At 34.8% G+C, this 15825-nt stretch overlaps 1 protein-coding gene and 1 long non-coding RNA gene across 2 annotated transcripts; both read left to right on the top strand.

Moving 5' to 3' along the window:
* The first annotated feature begins 397 nt into the window (after positions 1 to 397).
* Positions 398 to 13268, top strand: LOC131034199 (uncharacterized). Its single transcript, XR_009103749.2, has 5 exons — positions 398 to 722; positions 1914 to 1956; positions 7460 to 7506; positions 9009 to 12660; positions 12847 to 13268. It is a non-coding gene; the product is annotated as an uncharacterized LOC131034199 (long non-coding RNA).
* Positions 13269 to 14188: 920 nt separating this feature from the next.
* Positions 14189 to 14746, top strand: LOC131034206 (ethylene-responsive transcription factor RAP2-1-like). The gene has a single exon (XM_057965597.1). The coding sequence runs from the start codon at positions 14189 to 14191 to the stop codon at positions 14744 to 14746; it is 558 nt and encodes a 185-aa protein (XP_057821580.1).
* The last annotated feature ends 1079 nt before the right edge of the window (positions 14747 to 15825 follow it).

The raw sequence follows: 15825 nt of genomic DNA, 5'->3' as shown, positions 1-15825 counted from the left end.
TCATAACGCTGTCCATGAAATGACACAAAGTTCTGAAGCCAAAACCAAATGTGCCAAATGTCAAGATTAATGCCAATCAACCCAAATGAACAAAAGTGCCAAGATGTATGTCAATCATCTATTCAAAGGTTTTGTCATCGAGGACAAACAACACAAAAGAGAAGTCAACAGAAATGGCAAGGAACGTTTGATTCAATAACCTGATTCCTAATTTGTTCTTTGTCTATTACTTTCACTCGGGTACTGGAAGTTTCTGCGATTCGAATAAGTGCGGCTGGAGTCACTACTACATAGACGGAAGGTTTAAGACGTTAATTTAAGACAAAATATTCATTTTGTCTTAAACGCATATTTTATATTTAATTTATATTTTTAATTATTTAATCGTCTCAAATTAAGACAATAAAATAAAACTGTTTTCCCTTTCTTCTCTTCTCGACGCTCAATCATCTGCCCGCTTGTCTGCTCCCGCGGCGGCAGCGGCATGTAGTTATCAACGCAGAAGGATTAGGGGGTTTAATTTGATCTGCAAACTCTACCCATATTTTCCCATCAGCTTCACTGAGAGCATAATTTGTGTAGGGATTTTCCGTAGATGGCACTGGCATAGCTACTGCAATCTCCATCTTTTCCCTTAGTTGGAAAGCCCACTTATTGCAAACTCTGCCCATATTATCCCATCGGCCTCTACTGCTCACTATCACCAGCTAAGACAGAGGCAGGTTCGTGTATTTGCAAGAAATTCTTTTTTGGTAGGGTTCTGTAATTTTTTTATTTTAGCCGATAGGCTCTAAGTGGAAGCTTTTGCTCTCGGAAAGGTCATATTTATGCCGGAATATTGTCAGCCTGCTTGCTTCTGTCCGGCGACCAAGCAGCTGAAAGTAGAGCAGGTCTTCTGGCACATAAATCGGTTGCCACTTTTACTATTGGCGTGGCTGTTTTCTTGCAAAGGAGATCAGATTAAACTTATCGACTGCCACGGGGATAAAACGCCTGGCATTGAAACCATTATCGTATCAGCAGCCTTCAGGAATAAGTAACCCCAATTTTTAAATCCCTGCGGGCATGAAAATGCCAAAACCCACCCGTTACGATTCTGAAATCATGCATCGCAAAGACAGCTGCAATGAAGGAGCCTCTGCTTTCCTCGTTCGCGTGCTTGGATATTATCGTGGTCGATAGAGGCCAATCTCCACCTATACGGAACCCTAGCCAGAATTCGAAGAACACAGGCTTGCCATCACAGATTTGGCTGTGTTGTCGAATGTTAACCTTGACGCTATCGATGCCAACGCCGTCAGGGTTAGGGTTAGTCTATATCTTTCTTTCGGTCTATTCTGTCGCCAAGCCAGCCCAAGTAGAGGTGCCCTGCTAGGGTTCTGCACAAAGCCACTCCATTTACAGTCATTGAAGCTTTTGGCGGCAGGGCGTTGGGCATGGTTTGTTTTCATTGTAGTAATAGATCATTTGTGGTAGCTTCGTTACTGTGGATATGTAAATGGGATCGTAGGCATCTAAGAAGAAACCCACGAAGTTATGGGAGCACAATCACCGTAACAAGACACTAATCTTCACAACATTAACGAAATTGTAAACCTTTGCAGTTTCTGGAATAAATTTTATGTTGAAAACAACTACCACAATTGTTAGCGAAGGTGGCCTGCATAGCCTTTCTCTAGATCACAATGTAAAGGGTGATGACCGGATATTTATTATCGTTTGCAAGCGGCAAAATTTCACACCGTTCTTCATTTGTACATGTTTTTTTTGTACTTAGTTCTTCCGATTTTAATGCAGATAGATGGGTGAATGCCTATACGTGGAGTTTCTACTTGGACAGATAGGTTGCAGATATGAGCGTGTTACTTTATTTTTTATTACTATTTCATGTCATTTTGCCTTTTATTTTGCAGGATACAACTTTTCCTGAGACTGTCCACCATGGCAAAGCTTCAGGTCACCTTTTTCCTTCAATTGGTTTTGAAAATTTTTATATTTATTTCTATTTTTTACAAACCCATGATCATTGATCTTAAATCTATACTCTGCTCATTGCTAGCACATGAGTATAATACAGTCTCATTCTTTGCTAAAACATAAGCCTTTCAATATTTGTTTTTTTATCTTGATTAGAGCCAGTAACTGTCATTTATCATTATAAAGACAGCTTATTAACATTGTAAATGACTAAAGAAAATTTTCTGAAGCATTTACAAATTGATTTCTCAAGAACAAGGGACTTCATAATTTTAAAAGTAATGCACAGAAATTGGAACAATAAAAGCATCTGTCATTCATTTCACAGTATTGGAATCTCAACTTTTACATTAGAACAGTTGTGGGTCGAGTTGCTTGAATATATAACAAATGACATTAAGGATCTCACAATACATTGGAAATTATGAGACAGCAGTAGGGCTAAGTGCTATTTAGAAAATGATAGTGCAATCTTTCAAAATCTAATGTATTACAGACGAGGCAGAGTTACTAAATCATACATTTGGGTCTCTCATTTGTCACATTGGCACATATTACTTCCGCAGATAAAGTTAATTTACTTAACTGGATTATTCCTATATCCTACCATTGTCTGCATAAGTAATGTGAGATATGATGGCTAAATAAACTTTACTCAACAGCCTTGGTATATTGTGGTTGCTTTTTTTGGAAAGTTTACTGGTTTTGCTAAGGTACTAGTAGCTATACATTTGATGGGTGTTTTGTAGATATTGTTCTGTAATACATGTTTATAGCTTGCTACATAAACTCAGAATATTTGTTAGCCAATTGGATTGTTGACTGAAAATATTAAACAGGTTTCAAATAGATTGAATATGAACCATAATGTTATTTACAGTATTGGTGTCCCCTCCTTGGTCGGAATCTGTTATTCAAGCAGTTCTCCTGTATAAATGGAAGCCTACCATAGAAAAACATATAAGATATCTGAACAAATGATGGCAACATGATTAGGAAAGAGGGCACTTGTTTATGTGTTAATGGATTATTATTTCTATATTCTTTTGAATGCAGTAGTAACTTAGGAACCGAGCTTTTTTACCAAATGAACATTAATATTAAGAAATGTGCTCTTCTGTAAATTATACAACCTTCTAAATCTATCGACTCACCATTGCACAACAAAACCGTGCAACTACTAATATATGAATGTGTCTTCTTAGTTCCTGTAGATCATTTATCTGGATAGTTTGACAGACTCCCTCTAAAGAGATGTTGTTTCAATGAATGTAATGATTGCAAGATTGCAGAAAATGGACCTATTGAAAAGGCTTTAAAAATTTCGATGCTAATATATTTGAAGCTCCTAAAAAGCCGAATTTGATAACCTTCGCTTGTATCTTCTCTGCCCAGAAAAGTGGAATTTGTAGAACACGTTATGGACATCCATCAAAGCCTAATAGATGGACATTTTTATTATATATTACACTTAAAGTGTTCTCCACAAATAAAATCTCCACAATCTTGCTCACGCAACCTATTAAAAATACTCCAATTCATTGACTTTCATTCATGATAAATTCTCCACAATCTTCTTACCATGAAGCACTGTGTTTTGGTCAGTGAAGGGCTGTTGTCCTTATGTGACTATGACTGATATCACTGCTTTTGACTGTTCTTGGCAGTGTATCCTTGAATGCTCTGAGATAGTGGTTGCTTTTCTATTGTTATTGGCCCCTTATGAGCTCTTTATATCTGTTGTCATACTCTCATGGCTGTCCTTCAAGCTCTTCTTTTGGTGACTGTCTTTGGTTCTTATTCACTGTTTTATGACAATCTTTTAACAGTAGCTTCAGGTTATTGTATTGAGCACCATGACTTGTTGATTTGAATGTTGCATTAGGATTGTATTGCTCTATCACTCCTTTGTGACTGTCTCCGACCTAAAAGCTTCCTTATTAATGGAGCCCTTGTGGATCCCCACTGCAAGTTGCCATTTTCTATCTTGAAAGATCTGCTCATTAGAGAAGTAACTCACTGTGGTTGTCTTGTAATGGCTTCCTTTTTTACTGTCATTCACCAGTCTTTGTGACCTTTGTGCACTTAAAGTCACTGTCTCCTTAAATCAACAATAGACCCTACTGTCTTTATTGGCTGCACTGTCTCAGCTAATGCCTTAGTACTGTCATATTCTTTGATGATTATATACCGTTGTGCTATGCTTTGGGATTCATGTTGATTGTATCATGTACTGCTCTGATGTTATGGCTATGATCTTTTCTCTTCATAGGGATCAATTCATTGGTCACTGTTATACATAGTCCCTTATCTCTCTTTATGCTCAAGATGTTGCTACTAACTTGTGGCTTTCACAAATCGTTGTGTTCTCTGCTCCTTTCCATCAAAAGACTGTTCTAATCTAAATCTTAGATGATTTCCTATCTTAGATGGCTACTCCAATGCCTTTGGCCACACATTATTATTTTTGAGAAACCCATGTGAGATCTATGATTCTTGTCTTTTCTTTTCTTAGGGTTGAACTTGAGTCTTCTTTGAGGATTGTCTCAGAGCTCTGTTCTATGACACATGATTGTGTTTCTTGCCTTAGAAGTCGGATTTCCTTACTTTGATTGTTCTTTGGTTGAGAAAATAATGTTCTGCCATTTTGTGAACCTTCTCTAAGTCTGCTAGATTGGTATTTATGTCATTTTATCTTCATGGCAACCACCTAAGACTTGAGATGTTTTATGACTTGGGGTGCTCTCATGGGTTTCTTGACGTGGGTGTTATTTACTCTTCTTCACTCACAGGTCTTGTCTTCATCTTCAATGATAGTTTTGACAATGAGTGCTGCTCTTTGCTTTTCTATAACAAACGGTTCTAGCAACATGATTATCCTAGGCTGTGTATAGAGTTGTCTTGCACTCAAATTGATTACAAATCCTCCTTCAAAGATACTGCCCAAAGACATGTCCTTTGACAATGAGCTTGTCACTGTGTTTTTCATGATGGCAATGAACCGTAAGAACAAGGAAGTCTTCCTTCTTGGGAAGAGTCCATATATATACACCACTTCTATATTCTAGAAGCACACCGAGTAGTTCCCGGTCAAATCTTCCAACTGTTATAGAACACTACATTTCATAAAAGATGTGTTTTCATTGAATCCTTCAACAGATCAGGATATAGCAATATATACAGATTAGATTGGTTGCTTCCTAGCAAATTGATGATATGGGCATATAAATCTGGTACAATACAATCAATCTAACAAAAACCCATTACAGGAAATCCCAGATCCATTTCTTATTCATAGCTTGTGAAAACTATTGTGAAAAGATGTATCAACAACAACAATATACTTATGGAGGAGGCCCAGGTTATGCTTCCGCACCTCCCATGTAGGTGCCATATCCTCAGTATCCTTACCAGTCTTCCAGATGGTCCACAAGCCTCTGTGATTGCGGTCATGAATATTGCAACTGTAATTTTCTCTTCATCCACCCATTTCATCTTTCTTAACAAATATAACACCCAAGAGATGTTGATGAAATATATTGTTGATCATGAGGCCCCCTGACATTTGTTGCCCCTGCGTTACTTTGGGAGAGTGGCAGAGGTTATAGATCAAGGCCGAACAAGTAAGTCAATTTCATGTATTCAAGATCTTTCATAGAAAACACATGAGAGAAGTAGATCATTATATTTGTGCAATTTACTAAATAAATTATTAAACAAATCTATAGATGGTTGTGTAAACCATGAAATAAAATGAGAGGAAGGTCTTAAATTTACAGGGAAATAAGAATGAAATAAGCTAGAAAATTTTAAGGACCATTTTTGCATGTGCAATATTTGGTGTGATATATATCTATCTTCACTAGTGGTTTTAGATGTTCATAACAATGGCCTTATTGGAATCATTCTTGTTTGGTTGGCTGAACTAACTTCACTGATGTACTTGGACCTGTCAGCCAATCTTCTCAAAGGTAATATTACTTCCAAGTTATGTAATATTTTGGGCCTTGAATACATAATTTTTTCAAAAAATGCATTGATTCGAGAGATTCCTCAAAATTGCAACAAGTTTCCTTTGTCATTCGTTGCCGATCCTGGTCTCTGTGGTAAGTCAATTGAGATTCTGTGTTCTTCAGCAATGTATTTACCTAGATATTACTTAAGAAAAGGTTTTGTATGGGGTAATACACTTGCATGTGCATTTTCATTTCTCTTCTTGATGTTAGCAGTTGTAGGATGAAGGATGCTAAGATAGGATGCTTCAAGAAATAATCCAGAGAAAACCAAGCTAACAGCTACACTTGAACCCATGGATAACAGTGACTACTATTATTGACAAGCATCGATATTGATAGAAATTGATAACAAAGATTAATTAATACATGACAACAAGACTAATTAGATAGCGATTATGATAAAAGACTAATATGTTGGTTACGAAGAAGTCTGGTTGATAAGAGTTGTGTCCCCTCGAATATGTAGAGGTGCAAACCTTTCTATTTGCAAGGTATAAGAGAGCATTCAATCTCAATTCATCAAAGGGGGAATCAGTTTTATTTTCTGAAGACGAATACTTGTTGGATCACTCTAGTTAAGCATTTGACCAAGTGTCAAGTATTGGGTATATACAACAAGATCTAAATCAAGAAGAGCACCAATATCAGAAACAACATATCACAATATAGTGGAGTGCAGATCAAAGAATATCAGGGACAACAGTAATATACTATATGGATTACACAATTCAATATCAGATATAAAGATTAAGAGCATCTTCCATACATCCAATTATTGAATCAGAGATCGCAAAGATATTTATTCTTATATCATCATATTATAAGTTATAACAGTTGTGAATTATTGCAGTGGTTAAATCAATTATTGTCAGTTTGAGTTTATGGATTAGTTTTTTTAAGGTTGTTAGTTTGAGTTTATGGATTAGTTTTTAAAGGTACTGGGTTTATTGTCTAAGATTATACAATTGAAATATAAATAAAAATTTATGCAATTCTATTGGGCCTGAATTTGGTTTGGATGCAATTACAATGCCCATTGAATGAGTGTATGTCTAGAACTTTTTTCTTCAGTGGATGAATGGGTTATTATTGGTTTTGGTTTATGGATTACTTTGAAAAGGTGGATTATTGTTGTTTTCAGTTTATGGATTATATTTGAAAGGTGGGTTATTATTTGTTTGAGTTTGTGGATTAGTTTTTGAAGCTTTTGGATTTATGGGATGATTTAATGGGAAAATGCATAGAACTATATGTGTTCATATTGGGTGTTGTATTTGGTTAAATTCAATTGCAATGCACATTGAAATAGAATGCATTCTATATGATATCAACTTCGTGTGTTGATTTTGGGTTATTTTTGGATTAAGCTCATCATCTAGTTTTTAAATGTTTTGGGATACAACTAATATCCATTGAAAATTATGTATTTACTATTTAATATTTTGGGTTTATGGATGCTTCTGCAGGAAGATAATATACTTCGGGAGCATGTTAGGATTCATGGAGTTGAAAGGTACAGTATCTTACTAACTATGGTTTAATTTTTATCTGAATTTTTATAAGTTGGAAAGATCCATTTGTATAGTTATATAGGAACTTGGTGGGAAAATAACCCGGGAACCAGGACCAATACCGGGGCTTAATACTAAAATTACTTCTTTCCTTGGTCCTCATGGTTGGAAAGTGGCGAGTTATCTCTCTTATGTATTGTTGCTTGTTGCTATAGACCTTGATTTTATAGAAGTTATCTAATGGAACTGAGCAAACTGCTTCATTAAGAATGAAAGACATATGCCACATAGATTGCACACATAGGCAAAAGATATAATATTGTGAAATATCCCTTACGCCACTTCAATGTTTTTATTCACACTCCAAATTCAAGGTTAATGAACTGCCGATAAAATACCAGATTGTTATAGTTGCTTTCAACCAGTTTTATGCTTAGTTTTAGTTGCAAAATAATTATCACAAGTTTGCAGGTTTAACATGTAGATGAAGAATCAAAACTACCTTGACAGTGATCTTTGTATTCTCAGTTCTTATTCATCTATTAGAAGTGTTTACTTTTCTTTATTGCTCTTGACAAAATGTCGGTCTTCTTCACACCTTCTATGATTGTTTCTCAATAGTTCATATATATTTTTGCATTGAATAGTTAGTCTTTGTTTTAGTTAGGAGGAGGTATTATAGTTTGACTTCATTAATGATATCAAAAAATCTTGTCTGCAAGGCATGACTATTAATAGTTTGGTGCTAGAGTGTGGGACAAAAACAATGTATATTTAATAGGCAAGTAGTCATTTCATATGCAAACCCCCACAAAGATATTGTATAGTGTTGATATGTGTACACCTAGTATGGCTCCCCTCTCATCAGGAATGCATGGGATAATGTTCTTGTCACGACTATCAACGCTATAGGTCTTCTCCTTCAATTTTTCTTCTACGCCATCTATCTCCTCTTTGCTTCATCTAAACCCAAGGTACCTTATTTTTATTTTACCATATTTTTCACTACTATTTCCACTTGGGTTTGGAGGACTCATGTTAATAAGATAGGAACGACATGGCAGAGAATAATCTTTTTTGGGTAGGACTTGTATTTGTGTCTTACTTTACTCTATGTTAACAGATAAGTGGTAAAATTTGGGGAACATTGTCCCATCATATGAATTGGATTAATGATTATAGTGTTCACAAAAATTTTGACTTACATTGTTGCGTTTTTGTTTGTAGTGAATATTGATGTTGTATGTCAACAGATTTTAGTCTTGCTAGTTTTTATCACCAATGGGTGCATGCCAAGAACAAAATTTTATTACACATTATATATTGCCTTCCAATAAGATATTTGTGTTCTGATGTTTTCTTTCTATGCTTAAAACTTCAAATATTTATTTGTAAGCTCCTTATGCTCTTTGATCTGTCTGACATGCTAAATTGTAATTGATATTAGCTTTGTCATTTATTACTTTATGCTGCTTACAGACTAATGGGTGGTTTGTAAATGCAGATGAAGTTGATTGAACAATTGGTTTTGCCCATGCAATCCATGGAAATAAATGGGCATCCATTGCAAGGATTCTCTGAGTTACTTAATGCAGCTTTTACTATACAAGAATTAGTACTGGCATACTTGTATTGAACACGTGGAAATAAGAAGAAATGCAGAAATCCTTAATTGGTGACTTGATTCTGAAATATATGTCAACGTGATTTATTTGCATATTCATCACTCACAAACATTACTGTTCTTGAGCCTATCTTCACATTCTCATGCTGTAGACTTGTCCTTTCATTGTAGATCTTGTGGCTTCTCCACTATATTAAAATAGCTCCGTAGTCTAACTATATTGTTGTGTGTTTGGACTACATCTTTGTTGTTGTATATAATGTCACCATTAGTTCTTTGTCTTTGGAATTTGGACTGCACTTATTATTTTCAAAGAGGTGATTGTCTTTGTTTTTCTCTTTCACAACTTAAGCCTATCCTTATGATTATTCTGAAGCTCTTTCTCCGTTCTAGACATCTTTGGCATTTACTCTTATGATCTTCAGCTTCCTTGATCCTTTTCATTTGTTTTGTCCTCAAGTGTAGAGGCTTGTCCCTGATCTTTGGATTTATCTCGAATATTTGTACTCCATTATGCTGCTATCACTGGGGCAGGTTTGAAACTATGGGAGACTGTTCTAGCCTTTGATAGCTTTTGCCATGTGACTGAAATTCAACATTATTTTTCTTCTCCTTGTCTCACTATTGCAGAGGTGGTCATTTATTGCTTATGACTGTATTAACCTTGTTTCACTGATTACTTGATGTCGCAAATTGTCTTTGTTGTCTTGATGAGGGTTTTTCTTGTATTCTCTAAGTTTGATATTCTCATTATCATCGATGTCAAGGCTTTTTGTATGTCTTCTCTTTGGTCTGCTATAATGTAATTCAAACCTGTTGATTTTTCTCTTTATTTCTGGGTGAAAGTTGCTCTAACTTGTGCCCTGTGATGTTCTTTTCCATTGATATCTCTGTCCAAAAGCCTAGGATTGTTGTCTGATCTGCAGTAGCCTCTATTCTTCCATTATGAAATTTAACTTTTGACTGCGATTTCTCAGTAATATTTGTTCTTTGAAGGACTACTCCCTTGATACCTTCTCTACTACCTTTGACAGGTTTGAGACTGCTTCTATACTATCACTATCTTTTGACATTGTTTCATTATAAGCTATCCTTACTGTTTACATGTATCTGCTACTATCACCTTCTATTGTGCTACATTGTGTTCATGATTGGACTGTCATCTTGCTTGGATTGCTATCATTGCATCTTGTAGAACTTCTATCTATGTTCTTATTTTGTCACAGTCTTTTCACCTTGACGGTCCTCCTAAATATTTTCTTTATGCACATCTCTGTGATATTGACTTTCAAAACAAATTGTCCTTCAGTACCTCTCAATGTATTATGACTACAAAGATAATGGATTGTACTTGCAATCCCTTATCTTTATGGATATCATTTACCTCTGATTCATATGGATTTTATTTTAAATATTCTTGAAGCTTTGGCACTGATTTATGAGAGCATTGATTGCTACATTCTTAAGTACTCTGTCACAACTGAGTTGTCCTCACTTTTGACTGCTACACCACTGTCTTTTAGATTTGACACATTGAGATTGGTCCTTGAAACAACTTTGTCATTGCATTGTCCTTGATTTTTACAGTGATTATCACTATTCTCTTATCCTATTATCCCATGCATACAACCCCACTATTGTCTGTGTACTCTTTGAATTTATTTTTCTAAGTTTGGCGAGGACGGCCACTAGGTCTTTTCATGGAGTGATTGGTCCTATCTTTGCTATGTATAGATAGTGATCTTCATTGTTCCTTGTCCTTTAATCTTGCCTTGACATCTTCCATACCATCAATACCCTTTGATAGGGGTGCTTTTGATGAATATTGCCACACTTGTGACTGTTATATGATGTTGGGCATAGCTCTATCATTGGTGGCTTCTTATGCTACTAAACCTTCTCTTTGTTTTGGTCTTTGCCACCTTTCTTAGGACTTGTGACAGTCATTTTGTGATCTTTGGGATCGTATCATTTCATTACTGCCAACAAATATTTTCCTTGTATTGACTTGCGTATTCATTGCTTGTAGCTGCTCTGTCTTTGTCCTTTGTGCTTTGCAAATGACACAGAATAAACATTTCTAATACTGTTCTTTTCTCTTGGATCACTAGTAAAGTTGTTTTTAGGTGTAGGTCTTACTATCCTATGATTTCATTTTTTTTGTATCCTCAAAAGTTCTTCCTTGTTGTCCATTATGATTGAATTTGTATTGTGTTCTATTTAGTGTCTTTAAACCTTCATCTCTGTCATAAGAAGTACAAAGCATCTTGTATAACTTGTTCCTCTTTCTACTATCTCTGCAAATGATATCACTGTCTACCTCCTTGACCTGCAACAATTCATAATAGGAGGACATTATTGGCTTTGGACTATACTTTGACGAAGGCCTATCTTTTGTTTCACACCCTCATATCTTGTATATAGTTCATGTTGGTTTGGGAAGGGGTAATGGACTACTTTTGATCTTCATTTGTTGCTCTCCCTAGACTGTCTCTGCTCTTGATAGTGATTGTATCCTCACTGTTTCTTGAGGACTGTTTTGATGCTATTATTCATGTGATAATCTTCTGCCCTTCTAATCAGATCTAAACTGCATCTATGATCATTGGAATCTTTCTTTCCTTTGACAGTCCTTTGTTTCTACTGTTACAGGGTTATCTTAGGGCTTGTTTTGATGTTTTTTTGGGATTTTGTGTGCATCAAGCTTGCTTGGACTAAGGCTTTGAAAGAAAAGATAAACAAACAATGATGCATCTATCATGAATGGTGAAAAGATCATAATGTTTACATTTAGGATCAATGAATATTTCATAAAGAATGATTCAATCAAATGAAAGAAAGATGAAATAGATGCATGAAGGCGTTGAAGTCTGAAACCCTACCTCCTCTTCTTTGAAAACTCATTGTTATCTATTGCTTCTATTTTGAACTTGTTGTTTCCATGTATAAACCCTTGCATGATGAAGACCATTACTTTCAAATGAATCCTAGGCGATAAATTTTTTTTTTTGAAAACCATACATTCAACTCTTATCCTCAAAAACTCAACATGGAAAGGTGGGATGTTTAGTAAAAATCTTTGTGAACTCAACAAGCCCTAAAGCAGTGTAGGGAAGCTTTTTTCAACTTTTATTTTCCCTCTTATTTGCATGGTGAACTCAACCTTGACTCAACGTGGGAGGGGTTTGATTTCTTTTCCTTAATTTTCTTTTATAGAAATAAAACATTGGCAATGATTTATTCATTTTTACAAAATATAACTAATTCAAACTCTTTGAAATGACTCCTGTTCTCTTTTAAAAAAAAACTAAAGACTCCTTGATAACTCTATTTTAGGCCCAAGACCTAACACAAGAATTTTTTTAACTTGGATAGGTGAAAAATAGGTAATATTAGTCAATGACAATTACATTGCTGATTTCTTTCTTTTTATGTTCCAGATATATTGGAAGGCATCAACGAGTATATCAATGATGCTGAAATGATGGATAAAATGACTACTAGGAGCCGTTCTGAATTGAAACATTGGCCTGTATGATTTTGATTTATTTGGAATTGTTTTTCAGGCTTTTTTTATTGAATAATATTCTCTAAATTACTTCCAAGATTGTAAAGAGTTGGTTTTAGAATCCATTCTAGGTGTTTGATGAAATTTAGTTAGCAAGAGGGTAGTTTGAATTTGTGGACTGATGACTTACACTTGTTTTGCATTGAACAGGTTCACACTGAGGATAAGAATCAAACCATGTATGTGCCAATTCACAAACATAAATGTATCATTCAAAATTTATGTACATTCTCTTTGTGTTGCTAGAGCCAGATAGATATTGTAAGATTTTGTCTAATAAACATGCAGTTGTCTAATTTTCAAGGCAACAAAAAGATGTTCAATAAAAAAACATAAAATTGCTGGCAATGGTCACATGTTCTCAACCATTATTCAGACTTAAAACTTACTACTAAACCAAAGGGTGTTTTGAGACCCAAGATTCTAAAGGGTACAATTATTCTTAAAGGGTGCTAGCTCAATGGAAGAGTACCTGCTTTACAAGTGGGAGGATGGTGGTTCAATTCCATCGCGCCCTAACATGAATTAATCAATGATTGTAGTTTACATTTAACAATAGTGATTTATCTGAATAGTGAGATATTTTTTAAAATTCATTGTTTTATATCATCTTTAAAGAGACAAAAGTGGTATTCTTTCTAATAAGAATATTTTTATCGTCTTAAGAAAGACAATAAGCGAGATTAAAGAAATATTTGTCTCTATAGAGACAATACATTTTTTATTATAGTTATAGTCTCTATAAAGACAAAAATACAATTGTCTTAAATTATTGTCTTAAAGATTTGTCTTTAAGACAATAATTTAAGACACTCGGTTAAAGACATTTTTAAAGACAATACACAAGTTTTATCTTGTCTCAAGTTAAGACAATTCACTCAAGAATTGTCTCAAATATTGTCTTAAAACCCCCCTCTATGTACCCCTCTATGTAGTAGTGAGTGTAACGTTTTCAGTTCCCATGGCATGAATAAGGCGATTCTGTTGAATGCGCCGTTTTTATGTCACCATCTAACGAATCTTGATAAATATAGAATGTCGACACCATCTAAAGAGTTCCACCAAAATGGATTGCTGGCATTGAAATAAAATACCAATTGCATCTAACGAATTTTCATGGAAATGATAATGATAAAATATCTTTTTGATAAAGACAATTGTGCCGACTCTAAAGTAAAAGAACCTACCAGCGTTTTGACGGACGAGTTCAGATAACAGTATGAATTGTTTCGCAAGTTCAACATCGAATTCCCTTTTCACTTTCAAATTATTTCAGTATAACTATTGATATGAAGGCCTCGGCGACCACGTATTGATCAACATGAAATGTCAAAAGGACGGTAGTAAAATACAAATCAAAATTATTGAGGAAAGAATCTTTTGATTGGCTTTACGGTAGTAAAATACAAAACTATACAAAAAGGCGGAATATAGCCTTATAAACCGATATCCAGGCTAAACGTTTTGCAATGTGACGAATAGTACAGAAGAAATGAGATACCGAGGCGTGAGGAAGAGAAAATGGGGCAAATATGTGGCCGAAATTCGGTCAGGAAAGAGATCGCGGATATCGCTGGGCTCGTACTTCACCGCTCAAGCTGCAGCTCGAGCTTATGATGCCGCGCTCCTGTGCCTTCGAGGAACCAACGCAACGCGTTTCAATTTTCCAGACTCGAAATTCAATTCAACTGTATTGGATGTGTTAGCTGCGCAAATCAATCCTTCACCTGACGTAATTCGAACGGCTGCCATTGCGGTTGGGTCCGCCTATGACACAATTCCTCCACCCCATGATGAGGAAACCGGGCCTTCCACAGGGGCAGGTAGGAGCGTTGAAGAAGAGGCAACGGCGGAAGCAATTCAAGTGGAAGAAGAAGACGAAGAGGAGAATGATACAAAATATCTGTTACAATCTCCAGAACATAGAGCACTTGAGGAAAGCGTTCAGATGGCTCCACTTCAGCTAGATTTGCAAGTCGTGACGCAGCCATACGACGAGTCTGAACTTTTCGGTCATTTAGATACTTGGGATGCCACGACAAAGCGCTAGCTTCCAATACAATCATTAATTGTATTGGATTTAATAATAACACTGCCGAAACGACTGTTGAGGTCTTATGTTAGCAGTGGGATGTAAGTAAATAAGGAGCACCTGCACTGGTTATGAGGCCGACCAGGAAATATGTTTGTAAGATATAAAATTTATGATTTGCTACAAAATGGATTCAGTTCGATATTTTTGCTTTTCCCATTTGTTGTTACACGCAATAATGTTTTAATCTTTGTTTAATGGCTCGCTAAATGCATTTTGACGTTTGGTTTAGATACAAATTAGGAAGGTCACCAATGGCGTAAAAGCAAATAACAGAGAAACTGATATCGACTATAATGGTTTTATTTGATTTATTAAAAACAAATATTCTGTAATCAAGTGTTTGTTCATTCAAATCAAAATTATGGTGGAGGAAAGAATCTTTTCATTGGCTTAACAAAAACATATATACTTTTATGATAAACTGTTTGTTCATTCAAAATTGTGGTGGAGGGAAGAATCGTTTAATTGATTTATTAAAAACAAATATTGTTTAGCAAATAGGAGGAAAGAATCATTTAGTTAGATTTTGGTTTGGTTTAGTTTATATGATTTTGTTGTCATTGATTTTTTCTGTCATTTTTATTTCAAATTATATTAAAATATAAGATTTTTTTAATAAATTTCTTTTTTTAAATGGTACTATTCATAATAGTTCAATACTTGGTGTTCGGTTGTTAGAATGGAAGTGTACGAAAATAATATCCAAGTATTTTCACAAGTTCATAATAAAGGTCATTCCTAAATTAACTCACTCGTTCTGTGTTTTTCAAACTATTCACAATTTTGATAATATGGGGTGAGAACTATATTCTTGTTTGGTATTTTTTTTTAAATACTATTATAATGATATTAATATATAAAATAATAAATGCAAGTCATTAATCTAATAAATATTAATTATATAATATATGATATAATAAAATACTAATTAATATTTGTTATTATATATTATATTATACATGTTGTCTCTTTGTATTATTGATGCTCCACTTCCAAATGAGTATTAAAGATTTATTATATTATGTTATAAACAC

Source organism: Cryptomeria japonica, chromosome 3 (assembly GCF_030272615.1).
Source record: "Cryptomeria japonica chromosome 3, Sugi_1.0, whole genome shotgun sequence".
Lineage (NCBI taxonomy): Eukaryota > Viridiplantae > Streptophyta > Pinopsida > Cupressales > Cupressaceae > Cryptomeria > Cryptomeria japonica.
Note: the sequence above shows the minus strand (reverse complement) of the source record. Positions and strands in the feature narration are given on the sequence as shown.

Bases quoted from the DNA above. Each gene is read 5' to 3' on its own strand.
- LOC131034206 (XM_057965597.1), top strand. From the start codon at position 14,189: ATGAGATACCGAGGCGTGAGGAAGAGAAAATGGGGCAAATATGTGGCC.